General features: G+C 34.8%; 1 protein-coding gene across 2 annotated transcripts in view; it reads left to right on the top strand.

Annotated features, from left to right (window-relative positions):
* Positions 1–22,211, top strand: part of LOC150092293 (nucleoredoxin-like protein 2) — a 45,163-nt gene that overhangs the window by 4,331 nt on the left and 18,621 nt on the right. Inside the window, exons 2-3 of one of the 2 annotated variants that reach the window (XM_090415066.1) lie at positions 8,152–8,232; positions 11,644–11,939. In XM_090415066.1, the coding sequence (XP_090271192.1) occupies positions 11,647–11,939 (293 nt within the window). In that variant the 5' untranslated portion in view covers positions 8,152–8,232; positions 11,644–11,646. Of the gene's footprint in view, positions 1–8,105; positions 8,233–11,643; positions 11,940–22,211 lie in introns of both variants that reach the window. The other variant, XM_090415065.1, reaches the window with a different exon arrangement.

Below are 22,211 nucleotides of genomic sequence, written 5' to 3'. Positions count from 1 at the left end.
GATTACAGCTGAATGACTATCTGGGAGGTTGTAGCTTAAGTTGTTATTTAGATGAACAGGATTGAAGATGATTTCTCTCGATTCCACAATTTTTCTCTCTATTTCGTCACTGCAACGGAAGATGTTTGTAGATTTTTCCCAGCAGACTTTGTGACTTTGGTTATCATCATTAGGATTAGCCGAGAAGAGGATATGACTTGATAATGCACTTGCTCGCTGTCTCTTGTAAGTAATGTCTCTCATGTGTTCTTCCATACGCATTTCTACAGATTTGTCTGTCTGACCGAAATAAGGAATATCGCAGTCACATAATATTTTATATACGCCAGGGTATTTGAGTTGATGATGGCAAGGTTTTGGGTGGCTAATTAAGGAACGGATCTTTGGAAGTGGAGTGAACAAGGTTCTGATATTGTATTTATTTAGAACTTTTGCTAATTTATGTGAAACAGTACTTATGTAAGGAATAGATATATTGCTTTTGAATCTATTTGTTTCTTCTGAGTGATGTCTGGGAGGATTAAGAAGGAATTTGTTAATGATTTTCTTGGAATATCCATTAACTTCGAAAGAAGTTTTCAGATGGTTTATTTCTGTAAGCAGTTTTACTGCTGAGCTTGAAACGGATAATTCCTTGCCTTTTCTTGATGTCAAACTGACTCGCCCTTCTGCTGGTAAACTAAAAATATCGATATATAGAAAACCCACACATACCAACAGATATCTGCACAGTCAATCCCATCATTTCCCTCCTCATAAGCTTGGAATAATTTCCACCTTGGGACATAGAGCCTGTTCTCTTCTTGATGATCCAAATGAACTGCTTACAGAAATAAACCATCTGAAAACTTCTTTCGAAGTTAATGGATATTCCAAGAAAATCATTACCAAATTCCTTCTTAATCCTCCCAGACATCACTCAGAAGAAACAAATAGATTCAAAAGCAATATATCTATTCCTTACATTAAGTACTGTTTCACATAAATTAGCAAAAGTTCTAAATAAATACAATATCAGAACCTTGTTCACCCCACTTCCAAAGATCCGTTCCTTAATTAGCCACCCAAAACCTTGCCATCATCAACTCAAATACCCTGGTGTATATAAAATATTATGTGACTGCGATATTCCTTATTTCGGTCAGACAGACAAATCTGTAGAAATGCGTATGGAAGAACACATGAGAGACATTACTTACAAGAGACAGCGAGCAAGTGCATTATCAAGTCATATCCTCTTCTCGGCTAATCCTAATGATGATAACCAAAGTCACAAAGTCTGCTGGGAAAAATCTACAAACATCTTCCGTTGCAGTGACGAAATAGAGAGAAAAATTGTGGAATCGAGAGAAATCATCTTCAATCCTGTTCATCTAAATAACAACTTAAGCTACAACCTCCCAGATAGTCATTCAGCTGTAATCATGTATTGGCGTTCACGTGATGCAGCAAGCACGCACTCTCCCAACAATGCAACAAATGAAAGAACAGCTTCAAATACAACTACAACGTTTTAATGCTAATTATGTATAAAGACTGTCTATGTTGTTCATAGTCTTTTAACCCTCAATGTTTAGTGTTTTTTCTTTTATAATGTCACCTGAAGAAGGCTGTTACAGGCCGAAACTAGTAGTGTGTTTATATTAAAACCTTTTTAATTAAATCTCGGTTCTAGTCATTCAATTTTTTTCATAAAACTATATATATATATATATATATATATATATATAATAAAAAATAAATAATAAACTGTGATTATACATATAAATTTCAACCAATTGGTATGGAATAGTTTCCAATAAAAGCTGAAAATTGCTTCAAGTCCTCAAGCCTGCTATCTACTAAGTGGGCTGAATATGTGTCATCCAAATTCTTGGAATTTTTATGCCATCATTATTGTTGAGGTTTGGGTGGTTAATCAGAATTTCACAGGCTTCTTTAAATTTTCTTTCATACCAGGTTTTTGTATGATGTAGTTTTCCAATCGATTTGGTGTAGAGTGTTGAGAGCGTGATCTGAGAGGCATGCTTCACCAAAATTGTTATATTAATGTGTCTTTTGTGTTCTTTTTTTATGTTTAGGGATTGTATGTTCAGTTTCACCAATATAAGGTAAGTTACAGGTGCAGTAGATGCAACAAACTCTAGGATGTGCCAATGGGAGGAGAGGATCTTTAGAAGAGTTGAATATGTTTTTTAATTTTATAGGTAGTTTAAAAGTGGCATTGAGATTATAATGATATAGGATTCTGTTGATTTTTTCTGATAACCCTATAATGTATGGGATGGCTATGGTTTTACTGTAATCTATATTCTTTTCTGATGAAGTTTTATGAAGAACTTTATTAATAGTATTTTTGTTATAGCCAGTATTTATAAATGTGTCGCTAATAATCTTTAATTCTTGTTTAAGAGCTTGTTGATTAGAGAAAATTGTTATAGCTCTGTTTTTAAGGGTGTTAATGACTCCAAATGTTTGCGATGGGTGATAATATGAGCATTACCATATCACCACCCATCGCAAAAATTTGTTAGTCCAAGGAGAGAGATCTGATCTTGTGTGAAGTTTGGGGTATTATAAAGGAGAAGTGAGGTGTGCTCTTTTTGCATGAAGCAAGGCAAGGTTGTTTTGAATATGGTGCTTGCCAGAAGTTGGTTGACAAGCTAACCCATTTATTGGCTGGTTAACTGGTGGTTGGTTATTTGAAGGTTGAACTCTTACAAGTTATCAAGAAATTACTGGGCTAAAGGGATCTGATATGGTTTCCTTGCTTTGCTGGTGTTAGTTGTTAGGAATATGTTGCTTCATTGTAGGTTGAGGCTGGTCTGAAAGCATTCAAAACCAGAGTTAGTAATTATTTTAATGTTGAAATGAGTAGACTCAGGTGCTTTTTTTTTTATTGACTGCATATATATAGTAAGAAAATTTCAATTTGGTGGTGAGTTTTAGAGAGATCAGTTAACATAAAACCTTCAGCTAGACAATTTTCTTTGTGTGCTATTGTTAACTATAGACTACATAAAGGTTTTTATTTATTAATACCTTTCAGAAGTAGTTTATTTGGTCACCTGATTTGATCACTTGGTTTTTGAGGGAGATGATATTTTGTAATGGCACCTGAGGAGAGTGAGAGGTCTATGGAATGTTGGGTACAGATTAAGAGAAAATTATTTACAGAGCCTTGTGTATATGAGGAAGAAGGGTGATATCATTGAGACATAAATTGGAAATTTTTTTCTAGATTAATTTGGAAGAGGTTTTATATAGCATGGATGAAGACAGAGATTAGAACCAGAAGCACTTCATTAAAGTTATATAGGCAGGTTTTAAGCTAGGAAGGAGCAAGCTTTTCACATAGAAGGTGACATGTAGAATTGCATTTCCCAAGAGCATGCTGAGTGCAGAAACAGTGAATAAATGATAGAGGAAATAACCTGTAAGGAAATGTTGTTTGCTGATGATGATGTGAAATTAGGTAGAGTAATAATTAATCAAGGCAACATGGAGTGCTTGCAGGATGATTTAAATAGGCTGCCAGTGTGGGCAAAAGATGATGGGAGTCAGTTTAATGTGGAGAAATGTAAAGTTATACATTTTGAGATAAATAGATTACAAACCGTGTATCACATTGATGACACTGTATTCCAGGAAATAGATGAAGCTAGAGATTTAGGGGTGGTGGTGGTAGACAGAGAGTGAAAGTTTAGAGGCCATTTTGCTAAGATAGCCCATAAGATTACTTGGCTATTGAAGAACACTTTAACAAGTAGAGATAAGGAAGTTGTTATTCCTCTTTATAAGGCCTTGATATGTTCACGCCTGGATTACTGTGCTCTCAATCTTCTGAATCCTCTTTACGTAAGTGATGGAAAGAATTCAGAGGTGAGTGACTAAGATAGTGAGAGGCCTGTGGAATGTTCCAGATGAGGATAGATTAAGGGTGTATGGATTGCAGAAGTTAGTTGATAGTAGAAAAAGAGGGGAATATGATAGAAACATTTAAATTGCTTAAAGGGTTTTATAGGAAATGTTATATAGGAAATTACAGGGGAAATGTTTTAGTACTTGGCTAGAGGAACCAGAAAAATAAAGATGTGGTTAGTAGGAATGTGTGGATTAGATTTTTTTGCTTGGAGAGTTGTGAATGAATGGAATGGGTTGCCAGAGTCAGTTGTGAGTGCTTTGTCTGTTAATGGATTCCAGGAGAGATATGATAGATTAGGTCTTCTGCGATGAGTCTTTGGACTCCATGGAGGTACCCATATAATAATAATAAATGTAAGAAGTTTAACATCAGTTAAAATTATAAATACTCAAATACTGTAGTTATGTTCCCCCAAAATAAGTTTGCCATTAGCATTAGCAGCTGAAAGGTTTTAGGATAAGGATAACCTTTCACCACTGATAAAAGAATAAAACCTCTGCTTCTAAAATTGTCAGTTTTTTTTTTTTTAATCATCATCTGATGTACAGGATAACAAATAGTACTGTATAATTAATTTCATGTTCTTACTTGCTTCCTATCAATTTTTTTTTTCCATGTTAATTTATTTGTTGGATTTGGCATTTCAATTTTCTAAAGTACCACTAACTGTTTCAGTCTATATGTATCTTTATGTTCATAGTTTATAGTTTTTTTTACTGCCACCTTGATCTCAAATACTGTCTTGCTAACTTTTTCTCTCCCATTCTGTTTAACTACCAGCATACTATTTCAGGTTAGTTTTGCTAACACATTTGTGATTTATAATAATTATTAAAAAAAATAATTATTTCTAACATGGTTGTAATCTCCATAATTGAAATGAATTCTGATCACTGTGTAACACTAAAGGAAAGAACACATTTGGGAGTTCTCCTTCATCACTGTGTAAAGGTCTATCATCCAAGAGAGAAGATATTTGTTGTGACAAGAACTAATGTGAGAATGGAGGTTGATGAATTGTTGAAGTACTTAGGATATTTCAGAATCTCACTGCAAATATGGCCAGGAGATTAGATGAATATCAGATTGCATTATCTCAGGCTATTTAACTTAAGTCTCAGCTCTGATAATGTCCCAGTGGAGTGGAAGGAAAGAAAAATAGTTCCTTTGCATAAAGGAGATAAGATAGGTAGTAAATTATACACACCCATCAGTATCATCATTGGTAGTAAAAATATTGAAACAGTTTGATCATAAAGAATTCAGAAATGGATGAATAAGAATATAATGCTCTATGGAGACAGTATGGATTTGTGAAGGGGATAAGTAACGTCTTGGTAATTGCTAATAGGTATAGGTAATGCTGTAATATCTTTCAATTCTTTGTTTTTGCTTTTTGGTTTATACTTATTTTATCTGTCTATCTATTTCCTTACTTAACATTACTTCTCCCCCCCCCCTTTTCTGCTGCTAGTTAGACCTCGTTTTGAACATCTATCTAACGTGACAGTCCCTGAACCATCACACAATATCAATTAAGAAATTTATTTTCTTTACGACTGTGCCACTTAATTGATCTTTTATGCTTGAAAGTCAGGGCGAGAAGAGGACAAAAACTAATCTAACACTTCTATACAGTTTCCTAAAATGTAAGTCGTGGTTCGATACTAAATTGTACTCCCGCAGGTTCGTTAATGTTTTTCGGCATAATGCATTGGCTTAGGAATGAGAACCAGGTAATTATAAGAACAAAACATTTATTATCAAGTCTAAGATATGATACATAGCATAGAAAAAGTTGATTAAAGATTATCTTAAACAAACTGCACTTTAAATCACAAATTAACTCGCTATCAGAACAACATAAACTATAATGTTTTCACTAGCAGAATGACTTAATCTAGCTTGATATAAAAGTATCTTCTATAGCACAATCTAGCTCATAAGTATGCACAGTTATTCTAGGAAGGATATTACACTTAATTCTCTTCCAACACATTCACTACTTATATAACACTATTTCAAGCAGCTTATGAATTAGGCAACATTAACAAAACAACTTCTTCCCTTATAAAAATATTCACATATAACCTCCAGTTAACAAATAAGCTCTCTCTTTCTTTTACGATTTCTAGTTATAATCGTATTACATACTGCAAACAAAATGAAGGCTTACTTGTTAATAAATCTCGAGAGGAAGGTCCGATTTCTTTAGTGACACATGTAGAAACTCTCAACAGGTCAATCCTCGATAGTTTTCCTTCGACATACGCACTGGAGTTCTACCCATAGCTATCCACAGCCTAGAGCAGGCATACATCTGCCATCGGCGGCGGGAGGAACGATCATCCTTCTACTCGGGAAGGAGCCCTTGTAGGTGAAGAGCACAGGTCCAAGAGAAAATCAGCCAAAGGTCGAAAAGCCTTGAATCACGTGCTGCATTGCCCTTTTATTCTATTCTCAGTCCTTTGTTCTAATTTCAGAACATCCCAGGATTAGCCACAAGCAATGAATGAATCTACGTCATCGCTAGCCGCGTGACCTTACGATTTTGGTGGCATTCGGCGCTAATCTGGCTATCTTTTTAAGCTCTTAATAACAACTCTAGAGTGCAGGTGCCTTTAACAGCATTTATACTTTCACATTTTTATATTATTGCAACTAACTAAGTACATTCTTTTATTTTATTATTTCAGACAAAATTTATTGTAAAATATTTAGCGAAAATTCTTTAAACAAAACTTATTTATCACGATATTTTACAATGCCTTGATTGATTACTAACTTTTTTATAATATTGGTGGCTGAGTTAGATAAAGGGAATGGCTACACAATAATACCACTGGATTTCAAATGCATTTGACAGGATACCACATGGAATGATGTCATAAAAATTGGAACAAATGGAGAAGAATACAAAACTGACCATATGGATACGAGAGTAGATGATAGAAAGATACCAATAGTAGCATGTAGAGGAGCAGAAGCTGACAAGCAGGTGACTAGCAGTGTTCTGCAAGGTACTGTGCTTGGACCATCATTGTTTAATTTGTACATAAATTGTATACAAAAGATATGATTTAAAGAGAAATTCAATTGTTTGCTGGTGATGCAAAATTAAGAAGTGTAATAGTTAATCAGTGCAATGTAGAGAACTGATAAGATATTTTCGTAAGCTGACAGTGTGTGGGCAAGAGATTATGGGTATCAATTTAATGCAGAAAAGTGCACGAAAACAATGAATCCAGGGATTTGGGGATGTTGGTATAGAGTTGAAGTTCACAGAACATCTTATTAAGATGGCCAAGGTAGCTCATAGGATTACCTGGTTATTGAAGAACCCACTAACAAGTAGAGATGAGGAGTTATCATTCTTCCTTATAAGGCCTCTATTCAGTCACATCTAGATTACTCTGTGTAGGTCTGGTCATCTAGGTTTCTTGTGAATGAAGAAGTGGTGGATAGGATCCAGAAGCAAGTGGCCAAGATGGGGAATGGTCTGTAGATTGCTCCCTGTGATGATAGATTGAGGGTTTGTGGGTTGCAAAAGTTGATTGATAGGCAGAAAATTAGGAGATATGATAGAAACATTTTGAAGTTACTAAAAGGGTTTTATAGGATTGATATAGAGTAAATAGCACATTTTTTGCTTGGAGAGTAGTAAATAAGTAGAAATGGTTGCCTGCCTGTTTTGAGTGCTTTGTCAATCAGTGAATTCAAGAAGTACAATAGATATTGCATGTTAGTTTGGATCTCATGGATGAGTCTTTGAACTCCGTGAAGATACACATGCAGTAATAAAAATAATGAATAATAAAAATATATTTTCATATTCAGTTAACTGTTTTTTGCAGTTCAGCTTTCATAAATTAAAATTACTTTGAACTGTTGTGTATTACTGATTTAGTATTTTGGATAATTTTTTATCATATTATTTATTTGTTTGTTTTTTATTGTAATTAAAAAAAAGGAACAAGTAACAACAGCAACAATAAATCAAAATTTGCAACAAAAAAACAAGTAATATGACAGTGAAAACAGAAATGCAGAAATCAGCTGTTTAAAAGCAGAAGAAAAAAAAAATTTTTTTTCTTATATATATATATATATATATATATATATATATATATATATAAAATTAGTACTGTTAGTTTTGCTTTGAACTTGTTTATCTGACTAGTTCCTGGAGGCAAATGTAACTTCCTGCTTCTCCTATCTCTGAGTAGACAGAAATATTATCACTACATTCTGGGTCTTCATTGCTGTTTTTGGATTTGCTGTTACTAGTTGGACTTCAACAGAATAATGTAAGTTATTTTTATGTTTCATTTTGCTTGGCTTATTTTAAATAGCTATATAGACTTGTTATGTTCATGTCAGTTTATTCATAAGTATGGAAAGAAATATAATCCTGAGTTATCTATTTTATTTGCTGTTTTTTATATTATGATGTGATCTGTTTTATTAACTGCCTAAAAGACTGTACCATTGAATTTTGTATTCCTCTTCTGCTTTTGACTTTTGTGTGTTAAGATCTCATTGATTAATTCATTGTTAGAATTCATTTAAACACATGTATAACATTTTTTGGGTTTCAGGTTATTTGGTTTATTCATGCTTAAAAAATTATAACTTCAAGTGAATATTTTATTTTGTTTATTTTATTCATATCTGCTTAAGTAGATGCTCATAACGAATTAATAACAGAATTACTTTGTTAATTTAAATCTTTTTATTTGTAGAATTTTCAGTTATGTTTCATAGCCATTTTTAGTATAGGAAAATAATCACAATAATACAATAAAAAATAATATAATAAAATAAATTATCAAGTCTAATTTATTTTATTGTAATTATTTTAAAATAATATCACATTTTCAATTGAACTGGTGCTCTCTTTTTTGTGATTGTTTTCCTATAATCATATTGAAAATGACTATGAAATATAGCCAAAAATTCTACAAATAAAAACATTTAAATTAACCTAAGTGGTATTGTCATTTAGTTATAATGAATTCGTCCATCTATAATCGAGACATAAGGTCTCTGTTTTAGGTTGATAAGTACGGGATATGGCTATTAAATAACGAGACCGGTTGCAAAAATGTGGTTTATTATTACAATTCTACAACTTAATTGTTATCCCCCTTCAACATACCCCCCTCTATCTATACACCGTTGCATATGATTTTTCATTGTTGGAAGCAGTGCTGCAAGTCATCAGGTGTTATCTGCTTTAGTAGCATTGCTGTTTTCTCCTTTACCTCATCCACTGACTGAAGATGGGTGCCCTTCAATGCAGATTTCAACTTAGGAAAAAGGTAAAAGTCACATGGAGCTAAGTCCGGTGAGTAGGTGGATGGTCCAACACTGGGATCTTCTTATCAGCCAGATACTGCTTTACAGACAGTGCACTGTGGGCTGCAGCATTGTCCTGATGGAGAATCCAAGCATTGTTCTTCCACAGATATCAGGTCTCTTCTTCCTCATTTGTTCGCTTATCTTGGTCAGAACCTCAAGGTAATAATGCTGGCTAACTGTCTGACCCTCTGGTACCCATTCAACCATTACCACGGCATTGATATAAAAAAAAAAAAAAAAACGATCGACATTGCCTTCAGTTTTGACTTGCTCATTCATGCTTTTTTCATTCTTGGTGACGTGGGAGTTTTCCTGTGCATCAATTGTCTCTTTGTTTCTGGATCATACTGGAAAATCCACGTCTCATCACATGGAATTTCACAAGGAATTTGAGATGAATGCGCTTCACATTCATCCAACAAAGCGACTTCACATGTGTTTCTTTTATGACGAACTACGAGTGACAGCAAACAATGCATATCTCAACTGCTTCTAGAACAAGTAGGATCGTACTGGAAAATCCATGTCTCATCACATGGAATTTCACAAGGAATTTGAGATGATTTGCTACTCGAGTTTAACATTAGACATTATTCTAGCAAAGCCACTTCACATGTGTTTCTTTTATGACGAACTACGAGTGACAGCGAACAATGCATATCTCAACTGCTTCTAGAACCTTCAAGGTCATTCACGGGGCAAGCGCATCCCACTGCTACGAGTACATGATTCACAGCGCACCTTGCCTCATTATTTAATAGCCACACCTCGTAGATGCTGATATAATGATGCATATAAATAGAAGAAGAGAACAGTGAATATTCCAACAGAATATGTTGATGTGAATAAAATAAACAAAATATTTACTTGGTGGATTAAGCAATAGTGTGAATGATGCATATTAACACCCCAACCAGCCATGACATGTGTAGACATAGAGCAAAATCTGGATAAGATTCTGTAATACCTATTGAATAACATGGATAAGAAGTGCAATTTGATTTGCACTTCTCACTATTTCATCCACCACGGCCGGTAGAGAGGTTAAGAAAATATGCACATTTGTGTATAACAATATTAAGTCCCAATGCAAATGATGTTAAGGGAGTGAAAAACACATGACATTTCCATAACATAAAGTAGGATCAATGAAGAGGTGGGGGGGGTAATAAATTGGTCAGTATCTCTGAAGCAGTGATTTAGGCTTGAATTTTGATGAAAGTGTTAATAAAAATATGATGCTGAGGAATGAGACATGACTTTGTGTGTGTGTGGGGGGGGGGAGGTACCTTGATGATATATTCACGTTCTGCAATAAAGTGACTGTTAAATTAGAATAATGGAAATGCTACAACCATAATATTGTTGGACTGAACGTTTAGACAGAAGACTGTTGTATAAATAAAATTTTCACAAATGAAGATGGATATATAGAACTTGTGATATAGATAAGGTGGCTGATAGATATTAGAGTACAGCAGAGTACATTTGAGTAAAAAAAAAAAAAATAAATAAATAAAAAAAAAGAGAGTAAATATATAAGATAAAATATATTTTAAGTGATTGTAAATGGCAGTAGTGAGTAACAATCAAAGTGAATGAAATATGAGAGAGTAGAAAATGATTACAGACATAAGAATGTTTTGGGAAAATTTGGAGAAAAGAACAAGGCTAATAATAATGGTAAGTATTATTAGCCTGCTAAATATCTGCGCAGGACATGGACTAGTTTTACTAATACCATATTCCAACATAAAAATGTGTACAAATTCACATGGAGAGAAGATGCAAGAAATAAAAAATCTTGTTAGCTATGTCGAAAGTGATGCTATCATAATGGTGATATAAAAACTGAAGAAAGGATGTTCCTAATGTCAAAGCAGTTTCAGTAAATTGCACTTTATTCAGCCATTCATTAGCTATTTAATATTCAGTTCATATTACTCACTTGCAGAGATGATGATAGCTTATCAATGGCTGCTGTCATGTGACTTCTTATACTTTGAAAAATTATTAAATGAAATAATGACTGACAGAGCAGTGGAAGAATATCTTCTCTATAGGTGGAAGATGAATTTCACCACCTAGTGTGAGCCCTACCGAACTTAATTGGAGACCTTAATGGGCTTCAAAAATTATGTTTGGTATTTAGAGCAGGGGTTCAGGTTATGTAAAAATAATTATAAAAATAGTTTAAAAATAATAAACTTAACCTATCCATAATACTAGCATCACATAAAAAGTGAGTTATTACAAAAGCATTATTTTTGTTATTGTATTTCCAAGTAATGATGGTACTGTTGTTTATTTTATATATTTATTTTGCTTGCTATTAAATATTTCATTAATATCAACAGAAAATGGAATTTGTCAGTGGTCAGAATTTGGTAAAAAAGGACAAATCAGAAGTTTCTGCTGATGAAGTTTTGGCTGATAAAGAAATAATTGGTTTCTACTTCTCTGCCCATTGGTGTCCACCATGTCGTAATTTTACTCCAATCCTTGCAGATATGTATAATGAACTTAAAGATGATAATACTCCTTTTGAGGTCATCTTTATATCCTCAGATCAAACTGCTGAAGCTATGTTTAGTTACATGAACCAAAGTCATGGTGATTGGTTTGCAATGCCATTTGATTCACCAAAAGCAAAGTAAGTTTTTACAAGTAATGATTTTATGACTCAGATTTCCCTTTTACATTTTATTTTATCATTAACTCTGATTTTTTAAATTTATTTTGTTATTATTATTGTTAACCTGTTCTTATCATATATGAATGATATTTGAAGATTTAGAAAATAGAATTGCACAGCCTGTTTTGTGAATCTTTTTATTATTTATTCATTAGAAAATAGAATTACACAACCTGTTTTGTGAATCTTTTTATTATTTATTCATTTTGCATATCAGTCCTGCACACAAAAGGACATTCACAAGACATTTATAGAACCTCTTAGTCAGAAAAATACAGATATAGACATGGGGGGGGGGGTTAATTCATGGTGTAAGCAGGAATGATTAACTATTGCTCATGTTTTAGAAGAAAACTTGTGGAGATGCCGCCTTAGCTCGACAGAAGCCATAAAAGTACCTAAAGGGCAAACGTAAACCAACTAGATGTTATACTGAAGAGCTTGTCACTATAGCAAAGAGGTAGACTATTTAATTAAAACTAAAAGAACAGTGGAAAATTTAAATGCAACTGATTATAACTCTGTGGTGTAGCAATGGTTATTTTTTTAAAATATAATGGCACGTGTTCTTGATTTGAACTATAACCATTATCAATTTCCTGATATTTACCTTCAAGGGGGTGTACAGGCTACTATGACAGTACTACACGATTATTATCATCATCATCGAATTCCTGCGATGTAAACTCGAGAGGTGTACAGGATATGATAGTACTACATGAAAAATTTACATCATTACTAACTTCCTATCTACAGTTTTCCTCCAAATCACTCTGTTACCTGTCAAGACTCCTACATTATCAGATCTTATATTTCTATCTTCTAAGGCACTTTTTACCATATCAATCATCTCGGTCTTCCTCTGGTTCTTTTTCCTGCCAACCTGGCAGAGAACATTTGTTTTGCTAATCTTTCATCTCCCATTCTGTTTAAGTGACCATACGGCCTGAGCTTAGCTCTGCTAATGCATTCCTGGATGCTGACAATGTCAAGTTCTTTCCTAATATCCTTGTTGATGCCATCTGTTCATGCCCCTAATCTTTCTCACGACTCTTATCTGTGGTCTCTAGTTCTTTGTCAAGTGTTTTTCTTCTAACCCTGTTCTCAGATCCATAAGTTAAAATTGGATTGAACACTGTCTTGTACACAGCTAATTTAGTGTTTTGACTAACTTCTCTCTTATTCCATATCAATTTATTCAGTTGACTTCCTACCATACCAGCTTTGTTGAGTCTGTTGTCTGTTTCCATATTTAATTTACCACCATCATCATCATTATATTCCTGCCATGTACAGGATATGATAGTACTACATGAAAAAAATTACATCATTACTAACTTCCTATCTACAATTTTCCTCCAAATCAGTCTGTTACGTGTCAAGACTTCAACATTATCAGATCTTACATTTCTTTTGTCTAAGGCACTTTGTACCGTATCAATCCACCTATATCGTGGTCTTCCTCTGGGTCGTTTTGCTGCCAACCTGGCAGAGAACACTTGTTTTGCTAATCTTTTTTCGTCCATTCTGTTTAAGTGACCATACCACCTGAGATTAGCTCTGTTAACGAATTCCTTGATGCTGACAATGTCAAGTTCTTTCCTCATATCCTCGATTTTAATATGATATTGCCATTGATGCCATCTGTTCACGCCTATAATCTTTCTCAGGACTCTCATATCTGCGGTCTCTAGTCTTTGGTCAAGTGTTTTACTTCTGACCCAACTCTCAGATGCATAAGTTAAAACTGATTTGACTGTCTTGTATACACCTAATTTAGTGTTCCAACTAATTTCTCTCTTATTCCATACGAATTTATTCAATTGACTTCCCACCATACCAGCTTTGCTGATTCTGTTGTCAATTTCTATATTTAATTTACCATCTTCATTAAAAATTGTGCCTAAGTAGCTGAAATGTTTTATTTGTTCCACAGTTCTCCATTCACAACAGAGTTGACATTTTCAATGATTCTGCCTATTTTCATTGTCTTTTTATTGCTGACCATACCATATCTATGACAACAGTTATTCAATTTAGTCAGTGAATCTTGCAGACTGGTAACGGATTTATTTAGAAGTATAACATCATCCGCATAAAGCAAAGAGCTGACATTAACATCTCCAATTTTGATATCATGTTTAATACCATTTTCCTTCATAATGTGATCCATATAGATAATGAATAACAGAGGGGATAATGTACATCCTTGTCTTCCCAGATTTAACATTAAACCATCTCCCTGTACTTCCTTCAATTCTAACTGCTGACTTACAACTCAAATAAAGACTAAGTATTGCTTGATATAATACCCCATTGACACCATATAACTGTAGCATATTGAATAGCTTCTCTCTTGGCACCTTGTCATATGCCTTTTCCAAATCGTTAAAACTTAAATACAGATCTCTGTTATATTCCCATGCTTTCTCAACTATTTGTCGTAAAGTGAAGATCTGATCCTGACAGCCTCTATTTGGCTTGAATCCAGCTTGTTCTTCACCAAGCTTTTCTTCCACAATTCTTCTCAACCGTTTCTCAAGTATACTTGCATAGATCTTGCCAGGAACAGTAAGTAGGGAAATACCTCTGTAATTCTCACATTTAGTTTTATTTTCCTTTTTATATATGGGTACTACGAGAGCTCTACTCCTATCATCGGGAATTCGTCCCTCTGTCCAGGCTTTCTGAACTATGCAGTGCAGCCACTGTAAGACTCTTATACCACCATACTTCAGCATTTCTGGTCGAATATCATTTACTCCTGCTGCCTTTCCACATTTCAAGCCTTTGGCTTTTTCTACTTCAAGTATGGATATGTATTCCTGGCTGCATGCCTGGTCAGTGTTTTTTACCACTGTGCTGTCATCACTGCTTGTTTCATTTAGCAGTTTTTCAGATTAATTACTCCATACTTCAAGGATATCTTTTTCTCCTGTTTTCATGTTACCTTTATCATCTCTAACTCCTTTTACAGCACTCTTTCCTCCATTCCTAAGCTTCTTCTTCAAGAACCTCCAGAATATTTTGCCACCTTCTTGATATTTATTTTCTATATTCTTGCCAAAGTCCTCCCCTGACTTTTGTTTAGCTAGTTTTACACAGTGTTTAGCATTCGTGCATTTGTCTCTGTATTCTCTAAGAGCACAAGCTGACTTATTTGCCAGGAATTTTTGATATGCTTTCTTCTTTTCCTTCACTGCCTCTTTAACTTCCTATGTCCACCATGGAGTTCTAATTTTTCTATCCTTGCAGACAACTTCACCACATGCCTCTCTAGCTGAATCAATCAGGGCTTTCTTCAAGGCTTGCCACTGAATCTCCAAGGTTTGATTCCTGTTCTCAAACTCTTTCATTTTTTTTTCAACAATCTTTGTGTATTTTAGTCTACAGTTCACATCTGAGAGCTGCTCAACTTTTATTCGCTTTAAAACCTTCTTACATGTTATTCTTTTCAATATGAAATTCAATTTTATCCTGCTCAAGACTAAATAGTGATCACTTCCAATTTCAAATCCTCTTTACACTCTTGTGTCCAGCACCAGGGAGAAAACATCACTATCAACAATAACATAGTCAATGAGACGTTTTTTTATTCCTCGCCTCTTCTCTCCATGTGAATTTGTGCACATTTTTATGTTGGAATATGGTGTTAGTAATAACCAGTCCATGTCCTGAGCAGAAATCCAACAGATATTTGCCATTATTATTAGCTTTGCTCTTTTCTCCAAATTTTCCCAAAATATTTTTGTATGTCTCACAATCATTTCTTACTCTGCTATTTAGATCCCCAAGAAGGACCAACTTTTCCTTTTTCATTGTGTCAGTTGCTTTTTTCTAAAGTCTCAAAAAATTCCTCCACTTCTACCTTGTAGAACCTTCTATTGGACCATAGGCACAAATACGTTCTCATATTTGCCCACATTACTCTACTTGAGACTGACTGCCATTCAAGTAGATTAGCCTCATATTTTGTGTTGAATACTATGGCTACTCCTTCTTTTCCTTGATTGTCATTGGCTGAATATAACATTTTGTATTTATTGCTGAGAAAGATCTCGCCAGTTTTTGTCTTTTTTGTTTCAGTCACCCCTATTATGTCAATTTTTTACATATCTAATTCATCAGATAGCTCCATTTCTTTGCCATTCAGGCTTCTTATGTTGATAGTACCAATCTTTAACTCTGGAAATGTTGAGTTGTAGTTTGTTTTCAGATTTGTTCCAGTAGCTGACTTTTCGCTGTTCACCCTGGTTCCCTGGCGAAAACAACGGGGGCCTTGTTTAAACGAGTGATACCCTAGCCGGCATGAAATTTTGTCATTTTGTATTTTGGTTTAACCAATAAGAATACAATTTGGTCGGCTAAATCCCAAATTGCCAGCCCATCCTCGTTCATTCAGTATCCAAGTAGATACCCAACAGGGTGCACCATGAGAAGGTGAGTGTTGGACATTAGGTCAGAAGGCTTGGTCGTTTCTACACATTCCTTTAAAGGCTATGTGGAGGTCTCCTCTCAGTTATACAGCTCTGACCCTTAAGCACCGCATTTAATTTACCATCTTCACTAAAACCCTGCCTAAGTATCTGAAATGTTTTACTTGTTCAATAGGTTCTCCATTTACAATGCAGTTGATATTTTCAATGCTGCTGTCTATTTTCATTGTCTTTGTCTTGTTATTGCTGACCCTCATACCATATCTATTACAACAGTTATTCAATTTAGTCAGAGAATCTTGCAGACTTGTAGCAGATTTATTTAGAAGTATAACATCATCCGCATACAGCAAAGAGCTGACATTAGCATCTTCAATTTTGATGTCAGGTTTAATACCACTTTTCTTCATAATGTGATCCATATAGATAACGAATAACAGAGGGGGATAACGTATATCCTTGTCTGACACCAGATTTAACCTTAGACTATCTTCCTGTACTTCTTTCAATTCTAACTGTTGACTTACAACTCAAATAAAGACTAAGTATTGCTTGTTATAATGCTCCACTGACACCATATAACTGTAGCATTTTGAATAGCTTGGAACCTTGTCATATGCCTTTTCCAGATCTACAAAACTTAAATACAGATTTTTGTTATATTCCTATGATTTCTCAACTATTTGTCATAAAGTGAAAATCTGATCCTGACAGCCTCTATTTGGCCTGAATCCAGCTTGTTCTTCACCAGACTTCTCTTCCACAATCCTTCTCAACTGGTTCTCAAGCATACTTGCATAAATCTTACCTGGAATACAGAGGTATGTGAGAAATACCTCTGTAATTCTCACATTCAGTTTATTATGATTAGAGTAGAGCTCTCATAATTTCCTTTTTATATATGGGTATTACTCTAATCATCTGGAATTCATCCCTCTGTCCAGGCCTTCTGAACTATGCAGTGCAGCCACTGTAATACTTTTATACCTCCATACTTGAGCATTTCTGGTCAAATATCATCTACTCCTGCTGCCTTTCCACATTTCAGGCTTTTGATGGCTTTTTCTACTTCAAGTATGAATATGTATTCCTGACTGCATGCCTGGTCAGTGTTTTTTACCACTGTGCTGTCATTACTGCTTGTTTCATTTAACAATTTTTCGTAATTACCCCATACTTTGAGGATATCTTTTTTCTCCAGTTTTCATGTCTCCTTTATCATCTCTGATTCCTTTTACAACACTCTTTCCTCCATTTCTGAGCTTCTTCAACAACCTCCAGAATATCTTGCTTCCTTCTTGATATTTATTTTCTATGTTCTTACCAAAGTCCTCCCATGACTTTTGTTTAGGTAGTTTTACATAGTGTTTAGCTTTCTTATTTGTCTCTGTATTCTCTAAGAGCACAAGCTGACTTATTTTCCAGGAACTTTTGATATGCTTTCTTCTTTTCTTTCACTGCCTTTTTAACTTCCTGTGTCCACCACAGAGTTCTGATTTTTCTATCCTTACAGACAACCTCGTCCATGCAGTTAGCCTGGTGGCTGTGTTCTTTGCAACCATAAGCCTGGGGAAGGAATGTCCTAGGTTCAATTCCCATCGGAGACATGAGGAGCTGAAGGATCTTCCTCAGCCATAACCAAGTTAGTCGGTCTCGGGCATGGATAGTAGGGTTTTCCCCCAGTTTATCCTGGGGTGTTTCATCCCACAAACAGGAAAACCGGACTCGTGAACATACAGGATATTATCATAGGATATAGTACTGCAAGGAAGGCAACAGGAAACCACCTTGCTCATAGTCACTTCCCTAGTAAGGTAGTGTAATTTTTTTGTTCTTTCATGTCTTTTACTATGCTTTGACTTTAGTTTCTCTTATGTATTTTTCCTTCTCTATAGAGCCTCTAGGATATTCTATTAACTTGATTTCTGTAAGACATCCCCTTTTCGAGCTCAGGCAAACTGATTTGTTCAATTACTCTGCCAGCCTGGGTCTAAAGATAGAAATGTCTTATCCTGAGGAAAGTTCACAGAAATAAAGTGCCACTAAAGTTATCTAATTATATTAGGAAGCTGTAGATATCCTAGCCTTGCAGTCGTAGCCCCTTTACTCTTATTTTAACCTGGATATTCCCCACACTTATAGGTTCGATTATTTAATGAGTGGTGAGTCAGTCATCCTGGTCAGAATACACATATGCATACTGAATAACTAAGAGATTACAAACATTTAATAAAATATTAAGGCAATACTAAGGTAAATTCTGTCTAAAGTTTTACACTCAACTCTCGTACTTAATATACACAAGCCATGATTACATTTAAGACACCTGATTAATAAGTTTCACATTAGTCAGACGTGAGATGGTGCTCCTCTGGCACAAAACATTTGTTTAAACTCTAAAGGCATATATAAGTTTAATTATCAGTTCTATTACAACTTCCGTTGAAATCACATAACACTAGGATTCTCAGACAGATAGTTAATGAGATTCCTTTGATAGTTCCTGAACGTTCTTGGGTATCAAAGTTCACTTTCCTTTCACTGAAGATCTTAAACTCTTTCACTCACTATTATCAAATAATATGGGTACGAAATGAAAGTACTTATCTAGACTGCTTGGGTCACATCAATTCCTTCGTCTGTTTCTTTGTGATGGAATGTTGCTGCTGCCATAACCTGTTGCCACGTGGGATTCACCTGCATGATATGAATTTTGGCACTCGCTCTAGCTTCCTAACATCGGCATGTTCTCGCCGATGGCCCGCACTTTTGTTCTGGCGTAATCTGGTGCTTCATCTAGCCAGGATATGCTAGTCTGCGGGAGCATAGGAACTGCCCACCACGGGCACTGCACACTGAGAAAATTCTGGAACAGAAAAAACGAGGGCAGTTCAAACCCGCGCTGCCATATATATTTCCTTTTTCAGCGCCCTCTATTCTGAGCTCGAACTTCACACACAGGAGTTCCTTATTTGTTCCTACTCGGTGACGTCATTTCATTACCTTACGGAGTCATGTTTTCAGGAACGTGTACCATGAACATTTTTCCGTGAATTCTATAGCTACGAGCGTTACATCACGACTGTGGTATTTCCATAACCTTCGACCTTTTGTTAGCAGTGTACTCAGTGCACTAACTTTCTTGTTTACACAAGTTTTATACTATTGCTGAAATTTTATCATATATTTAAATTTACATTAATTCTGTTGGATTGTCTTAGATTGTAGAAAGCCTCAGACTTAATACTTTTTCTTTAATCATATTCTACTAGTTTGACATGATAATATTTCACTACTAAATTTAAATTGACTGCAAAAAGGACAAGTATGTTTCTCCAGTTAGATATATCTTGTTAGATCCTGTATGGGTGATTCTTATTTTAATAAAGTCTCCCATTCACGATCTAACAGTAGCATAGCTGTCCCTACCATCCTTATGGATGAAAGGGAGCTAATCGTCATCATCATCACAGGCAACCTCACCACATGCCTCTGTGGCTGAATCAATCAGTGCTTGCCACTGAATCTCCAAGGTTTGGTTCCTGTTCTCAGACTCTTTCATTTTTTCTTCAATCATGTTTGTGTATTTTAGTCTACAGTTCACATCTGAGAGCTGCTCAACTTTTATTTGCTTTAAAACTTTCGTACATTTCAGCTATTTAGGCATGATTTTTAGTGAAGATGGTAAATTAAATATGGAAAATAGGCAGAAACATTAAAAATATCAATTGCATTGTGAATGGAGAACCTATAGAACAAGTATAACATTTCAGCTACTTAGGCATGATTTTTAGTGAAGATGACAAATTAAATATGGAAATAGACAACAGAATCAACAAAGCTGGTATGATAAGAAGTCAACTGAATAAATTTAATAAGAGCAAAATTAGCCAAAACACTAAATTAGCTGTATGTATACAGCTAATTTACATTTACAATTTACATCTAATTAGACAGTATTCAAGCCAATTTTAATTTATGGATCTGAGAGCTTGGTCAGAAGTAAAACACTTGAACAAAGACTAGAGACTGCAGATATGAGAGTCCTGAGAAAGATTATGGGCATGAACAGATGGTATTGATGGCAATATCATATTAGAAACGAGGATATTAGGAAAGAACTTGACATGGTTAGCAGATCTAATCTCAGGTGGTATGGTCACTTAAACAGAATGAGAGAGGAAAGATTAGCAAAACAAGTGTTGTCTGCCAGGCTGGCAGGAAAAAGACCCAGAGGAAGACCGAGATATAAGTGGATTGATAAGGTAAAAAGTGCCTTAGAAGATAGAAATATAAGATCTGATAATGTTGGAGTCTTGACGGGTAACAGATTGATTTGGATAAAAATTGTAGATAGGAAGTTAGTAATGATGTAGATTTTTCATGTAGTACTTTCATATCCTGTACTCCTTAAGGGTACGTGTCAGGAATTGATAATTAATAACATCACTTGCATGAAGTAAAGTGCTGAATTGAATATCTGCAATCTTGATAGCAAGCCTAATACCACTTTCTTTCATGATGCAATCTATATAGATAATGAATAACAGTGGAGATAATGTTCACCTTTGCCTCACATCTAATTGAATAACATCCAACATAACATCCAATTGAATAACATCCAAACATCTTTGTATATCTTCAATTCTAACTGCTGACTTACAACTCAAATATAGACTAGATATTGTTCAGTATGACATCCCATTTACACTATATAATTGTAGCATTTTGAATAGTTTTCTCTTCACACTTTGTTACATACCTTTTCCAGTTCTGTAAAACTTAAATATAGATGTTTGCTATTTTTGCTGATTTTTTCTGAACTTTGTGTTAAAATGAAAATCTGCTACTGTCAACTTTTATTTGGCTTGAACCCAGCTTGCTCCACTTATACAAGTCTTACCCAGTAAACTAATTTCGCTGCAGGTCTCACGTTGTCATTTAATTTTAATTGACAAAATCATTCGAAGTGATCAATAATTCTGAACCTGGCTGGATAGAATTTCACGAAATTTGATATTTAAATCATTATTGAAATTTTTCTAGTTATTTCAACATTTTGACAACATATAAAAGAAAGAAAAAGGTTCCGTGACATGGTTGCCAACCTCCTTCTAGGGGATGACACTTGAAGAAGATTTCAACATTGGTTTCAGTCAGACTTCATAGTTCAAAATTAGGGAAAAACAAAATTATATCCTAAGGTCTGTAACTATACAAACATTCAAAAACAATGAAATACTTCAAAAACAAGAATCAAACCTTGGAGTATCAGTGACAAACTCCTGAAAACATTGATTCAGCTAGGGAGGCATGCAGTGGCATTGTCTGCAAGGACTGAAAAATAAGAGCATCGTGGAGGACACAAGAAGTTAAAGAGGCATTCCTGGAAAAGAAGATAATATTTGAAAGAATATTAAATGAAACAAGCAGTGACAGAACAGTGTTATAAAATATTCAGGAGAACATGAGGTAAAAAAAAAATCTATCAAAAGCCTGAAACATGGAAAAGCAGCTTGAGTAGATATTTGAACAGAAATATCAAGAGGATGGTAAATTTGGAGGTATAAAAGTTTTGGTGGCTGCGTAATTCAGAGGACCCCTGGCCAGATGATCAAATTCCAGATGACTGGAGCAGAGCTGTTATAGTTCCTATCTATGAAAAAGGGGTAAAAAAACTGAATGTGAGAATTCAGAAATTTAGCAGAGAAATTTCTCTGCTAAATGTTCCAGGTAAGACTTATGCACAAGCATACTTGAGAAGAGGCTGAGGAAAAATTGTGGAAGAGAAACT

The sequence above is a fragment of the Typopeltis vanoorti genome, chromosome 26, assembly GCF_054136105.1.
Source record: "Typopeltis vanoorti isolate ZY-2024b chromosome 26, IOZ_Tvanoo_1.0, whole genome shotgun sequence".
Classification (NCBI taxonomy): domain Eukaryota; kingdom Metazoa; phylum Arthropoda; class Arachnida; order Uropygi; family Thelyphonidae; genus Typopeltis; species Typopeltis vanoorti.
The sequence above is the reverse complement of the archived record's forward strand: the minus strand, read 5'-3'. Positions and strand labels throughout refer to the sequence as shown.